The sequence below is a fragment of the Chiloscyllium punctatum genome, chromosome 26, assembly GCF_047496795.1.
Source record: "Chiloscyllium punctatum isolate Juve2018m chromosome 26, sChiPun1.3, whole genome shotgun sequence".
NCBI classification, from domain to species: domain Eukaryota; kingdom Metazoa; phylum Chordata; class Chondrichthyes; order Orectolobiformes; family Hemiscylliidae; genus Chiloscyllium; species Chiloscyllium punctatum.
In genome coordinates this window covers 45,510,647-45,516,646 of record NC_092764.1, presented here as the reverse complement: position 1 = coordinate 45,516,646, position 6,000 = coordinate 45,510,647, and the positions used below count along the sequence as shown (strand labels likewise).

Below are 6,000 nucleotides of genomic sequence, written 5' to 3'. Positions count from 1 at the left end.
TCATTTCTTTTTCTTTCTATATCATTAGGTTCCAGAAAATCCAGTCATCCAGACTCACCCACTAATTCAATTGCAGTCTGCAGCTGTAATTCTTCCTTACTGTTTCTCACTGTCACTGGCCCTCCTTCAGCTCTGAAAATTTTCAGCACAAAATTTGAACAAAATTTCAGCTTCACCCTTTGAACATCATCTTTCATATAATGTGCTTTAACAGTAATTACTTCTAAGTGAAAGCTAGTATAAACTGAAAAAACTGTAGATGCTGTAAATCAGCAACAAAAGCAGAAAATGCTGGAAAAGCTCAGCAGGTCTGGCAGTACCTGTGGAGAGAAATCAGAGTTAACATTTTGGGTCTAGTTACCCTTCCACTAAGTCTGACATCTCACCAGATACGCTGAGCTTTTCCAGCAATTTCTGGTTTTGTCACAGCAAAAGTAGCATGTGTGTCACAAATTGACAATGTGGTAATACATTTTTCTCACCAATGTCTTGGTCCAAGTTTGCACCAGAGGTCTTAAGTAGAACCATTTTTACTTTTGCTGCATATTGTGAAAATAAACCCTCATCGGTTGACATTATTCAGTCACTCCCCACTGTAATTCAACCTTCTCATTTAGCTGTGTGAGCTGCAGCGAGTTGAGGTTGGAGGTGGAGGGAGCTCACTCAGCCCATTGAGGGTTGACTGATCGATACGCCTGTTGCTCTGGGTGCCCGTGCCTGCTGAATCGATGTGTCTGTGCTCGTTTGCTGCTCCTGCCGGATGACAGACACCCGGCGCCTGCCTGGGGCTCGGGGCTGTCGCCGTCTGCATTGTCCGTGTCAGAGCCGCCCGCCAATGGGGAGGAAACACAAGAAGCACAAGGCGGACAAGCACGCAGCGGAGGGTAAGAGCGGCTCTCCCTTCACCCCGCACCCCACGGCATCTCTGCTCAGGCCACTCTCCCGCAGCTGATCCCCCGGCTCCAGAGCTGGGCCTAGTCCCCAATTGCGGCCCTGCCACTGCGGGGAAACGGTGCGGGGGTGGGACGGTGTTTATCTGCTCTGAGCTGGCCTTGCACCAACCGGGAGGTCCGAGTGTTGAGAGGGCGATGGCGCCTCGGTGCGTGTTTTTGCCCGAAGTGTTGTGGTGCCCGGGGGGGGGGGGGGAAGAGCGGGACCCAGCACAGAATCTGCTGGCAGTCCTTTCTCCAAACAGGCATCAGGCTGTTTTGGTTCTGGTGATCGGTAATGAGGCAGGTTTAGTTAATGATCTCAGAGTTAAACACTAGGAAACAGTGACCAGAGCATGTTAGAATTTGATTTGGACACTCCGGTGTTGGATTGGGGTGGATAATGTTTTTTTTAAAAATCACACAACACTAGGTTATAGTCCAACAGGTTTATTTGGACGCACTAGCTTCCAAATAAACCTGTTGGATTGTCACCTGGCGTTGTGTGATTTTTTTTAAACAATGTTAGAATTTAGCTTTCAGTTTGAACGGGAGAAGCTTATTTTGGAAAGGGTTCTGCTAAGCTTAAATATGGTCAATTACAAAAGGAGTGAGGGCAGCATGATTTATGCTCTCTCAAAAATTACTAACTCTCTCTCTCTCTCTTCCTCCCCGGGCCTCCAGTAACCACTTGCTTTTGCTGCTGGGTGTTCCTTCTCGGGTTGGGGCAGAGTTGAAGTCGGAATTTGTTGCGATTTTGTTTTAACAGTCTGAAAGGATACACCTCGTTCCAGAATAGAACCCTGTGCGATGTCTCCGGGTTCTGTCAGCAGGGATCACTGAAAGGAGGCTTGTGGTACATTGTAACATCCTTCCTTACATATATAAACAGAAGGTGCTGGAGAAACTCAGCAGCTCTGGTAGCATTTAATGAAGAGACAAATTTGAGTTATCTCTTCGAGTCCAGTGACCCTTCGGCAGAACATGTTTAGTGGCGCAAAACTGCGAGTGGGGGAATTCTCTGGTCAGCTGCAGATACTGAGAGAGTGCATGCAAGTCATCTCCATTCATTGACTTGGACATACAGTCTGTGGGAACACACAGCATAAAACAAGCCAGTTTCAAGTGTTGATTGGCAATAGCTCAGGTTTCGAGATGAAAATCTGTACCAGGGACATTAGAAGAAAGGCCACAGACACTGCCCAATCTGTCAGCACTGTTATTTGTAGCTTATTGAATTGAATTTATCGTCCCGTGTGCCAAGGCACAGTGAAAAGCTTTGTCTTGCGAGCAATACAGGCAGACCGCAGAGTTAAGTAGCATTGATAGTAAATAATAGGTAAACAGCGGCAAAAACCAAAACAATGTTAAGTGTTTGTGAGTCCATTAGGTATTCTACCAACAGTAGGGTAGAAACTGTTGCGAAACGACTAGTGTGTGTGTGTGTGTGTGTGTGTGTGTGTGTGTGTGTTCAGGCTTCTGCAGCTTCTCCCCGATGGTACAGGTTGTAGAAAAACATTGTCAAGGTGAGATGGATCTTTAAGAATGCTGACAGCCCTTCCTTGACAGCGGGCCTGGTAGATGGATTCTGTAGATGGGAGGTTGGCCTTTGTGATTGTCCGGACCGAGTTCACCACTCCCTGTAGCCGTCTCCGATCTTGAGTGGTTCAGTTGTCATACCAAGTAGTGATACATCCAGACAGAATGCTCTCGATGGCGCACCTATAAAAATTGGCAAGGGTATTTGCCATCATGTCAAATTTCCTCAGCTGCCTGAGGAAGAAGAGATGTTGTTGGGCCTTTGTAACTAATGCGTCCACACGGAGTCCAAGAAAGCTTTTTGTGGACAACCACTCCCAGGAGCTTGACACTGCCCACTTGTTCCACCTCTGTGTTGTTAATGTGTAGCGGGCATCAGTAACATCCTGCTGAAAGTCAAAAATGAGTTCCTTGGTTTTGCTGGCATTGAGAGCGAGGTTGTTCTCAGTGCACCATTTCTCCAGGTCTTCCACCTCCCATCTGTAGTCTGTTTCGTCGCCATTCGATACTGTTGCTTCTCTGACTCAGTCCACTCCAACCATTAGGATACTAATTTGCAGAGGTATCTTGAACCAAATGGGAGTAATGACAGGATGCAGTTAAAAATCACGCACCACCAGGTTATATTCCAATAGGCTTATTTGAAAGTACACGCTCTCAGACGCTGCTCCTTTGTCAGGTAGCTAGGATGCAGGCCCAGACCTTCAGCCCCTATTAGTGAAGTAGGTTCAATTGCATTACTCAAAGATTGGTGTGGGTAGCCTAAGTTTCAGTTTGTGGGCACTGGCACCAAAACTAGAGTAGAAGGGAGTAGTTCCAGTCTAATGGGCCTGATTTGAGCTCTGCTGGGACCAGTGAATCAAATAATTAGGGCTGTAGATAAGGCTTTCAACTAATGGGTGGGGAGCACAGTTTGATACGAAAGTGTAGGCTTACAAAGCAAGAAGATATGGCAACGTTATACCGTAACTATTTGGATAGTGACATGCAGATTGGGACAGGAAGGGACAGTGTGTGCAAACACAAAAAAACACAGTAAGTCCTTATCAATGGAGGCAAGAGATTAAAAAAAAGACATTAGTAGGCCCCAAACAGTAGCTTTGTGATGGTACAGAAAATAAACCAGGCGATTAATGAGGGCATGTAAAGAAGGCAGCATATTAAACATTGGGTGAATTTAATCTTCATGTTTGAAGTAGTCAGATTGGCAAGGTAACCAAAAAGACAAATTCATAAGAGTGTATTTGGGACAGTTTTCCTGAAGGAAATGCTGCAGATTCAAACAGGGATCAGACTGATTTGGTTCTGTAATGAGGCAGGTTTAGTTAATGATCTCACAGTAAAAGATCCCCTTGGAAACAGTGACGAGAACATCTTAGAATTTAGCATTCAGTTTGAAAGGGAGAAGCTTAGGTTGGAAAGAACTCTGTTAAACGTAAATATGGTTAGATACAAAGGAGTGAGGGGCAGAGGTAGCTGGAGTGGACCAGTAAAGGAGAATAACAGCAAAGATGTTTGAGGAACAGTGGCATATGTGTGAGCCATAAACTTTTATTTTTAAACAACAAAGATATATCCTTAGGAGGAAGAAGGATTCTGGAAAGGAGACAAGCCAACCATGTTTAACCAGGGAAGTTGAAGATCGCATGAAATTAAAAGAAAAACATAAAATGCAGCAAAGATTAGTGGTAAGCCAGAGTATTGGGCAAGTTTTAAAAACTAACAAAGGGAATTATAGACCAGTGAGCCTGATGTTGGTGGTGGGCAAGTTACTGGAGGGAATCCTGAGATACAGGATTTACATGTATTTGGAAAGGCAAGGACTAATTAGGGATAGTCAACATGGCTTTGTTCGTGGGAAATCATGTCTCACAAACTTGATTTGAGTTTTTTGAGGAAGTAACAAAGAGGATTGATGAGGGCAGAGGGGTAGATGTGATCTATGTGGACTTCAGTAAGGCATTTGTCAAGATTCCTCATGGGAGACTGATTAGCAAGGTTAGATCTCTCAGAATACAGGGAGAACAAGCCATTTGGATATAGAACTGGCTGAAAGATAAAAGACAGAGGGGGGGTGGTGGAGGGTTGTTTTTCAGACTGGAGGCCTGTGACCAGTGGAGTGCCATAAGGATCGGTGCTGGGTCCTCTACTTTTTGTTATTTACATAAATGATTTGGATGCGAGCATAAGAGGTACAGTTAGTAAGTTTGCAGGTGACACCAAAATTGGAGATGTAGTAGTCAGCGAAGGAAGTTACCTCAGATTACAATGGAATCTTGAGCAGATGGGCCAATGGGCTGTGACGTGGCAGATGGAGTTTAATTCAAATAAATGCGAGGTGCTGCATTTTGGGACAGCAAATATTAGCAGGACTTATACACTTAATGGTAAAGTCTTAGGGAGTGTTGCTGAACAAGGAGATCTTGGAGTGCAGGTTCATAGCTCCTTGAAAGTGTAGTCGCAGGTAGATAGGATCATGAAGAAGCCATTTAGTATGCTTTCCTTTATTGGTCAAGTATTGAGTACAGGAGTTGGGAGGTCATGTTGCGGCTGTACAGGACATTAATTAGGCCACTTGGGATATTGCATGCAGTTCTGGTCTCCTTCCTATTGGAAAAATGTTGTGAAACTTGAAAGGGTTCAGAAAAGATTTAGAAGGATTTTGCCAGGGTTGGAGGAATTGAGCTATGGGAAAAGGCTGAACAGGCTGGGGCTGTTTTCCCTGGAGCGTCAGAGGTTGAAAGGTGACCGTGTAGAGATTTACAAAATTATGAGGGGCATGGATAGGATAAATAGACAAAGTCTTTTCCCTGGGGTCGGGGAATCCTGAACTAGGGGGCATAGGTTTAGGGTGAGAGGGGAAAGATATAAAAGAGACCTAAGGGTACCTTTTTCATACAGAGGGTGGTACGTGTATGGAATGAGCTGCCAGAGGAAGTGGTAGAGGCTGGTACAATTGCAACATTTAAAAGGCATTTGGATGGGTATATGAATAGGAAGGGTTTGGAGGGATATGGGCCGGGTGCTGGCAGGTGGGACTAGATTGGGTTGGGATATCTGGTCGGCATGGATGGGTTGGACTGAAGGGTCTGATTCCATGCTGTACATCTCTATGACTACCAAAAAAAAGGAAGATAACCTTTGAGGGTAAACTTACAAGAAATATCAAAGTTGACAGCAAGAGCTTCTTGAAATACCTAAAGAGGATGAGAGAGGCCAAAGTTAATGTCGGCCTCTCAGAGAATGAGGCTAAGGACATAATGAGGAATGAGGGAAATGGCAGAGAAGTTGTATAAGTACTTTGCAACAATCTTCATAGTAGAAGACATTAATAGCATTCCAAAAATATTAAATCGGGGGACAAAAGGAGGAGAGGAAATAACTACAATGATTCACTATGGAAAAAGAAGTACGAGGGAAAGCATTGGAACTAAAGACCAATAAATTCTCTACACCTGCTGGGAAGCATCTTCACATGTTACTAGAAGTAGCTACAAAGATAGTGAAGGTACTGATAGTAATCTTCAAATCA

General features: G+C 44.5%; 1 protein-coding gene across 2 annotated transcripts in view; it reads left to right on the top strand.

The window, feature by feature from the left end:
• The first annotated feature begins 696 nt into the window (after positions 1 to 696).
• brd7 (bromodomain containing 7) overlaps positions 697 to 6,000 on the top strand; it is a 53,555-nt gene continuing 48,251 nt past the window's right edge. Inside the window, exon 1 of one of the 2 annotated variants that reach the window (XM_072547333.1) lies at positions 697 to 884. In XM_072547333.1, the coding sequence (XP_072403434.1) occupies positions 761 to 884 (124 nt within the window). In that variant the 5' untranslated portion in view covers positions 697 to 760. The remainder of the gene's footprint in view (positions 885 to 6,000) is intronic. The other variant, XM_072547334.1, reaches the window with a different exon arrangement.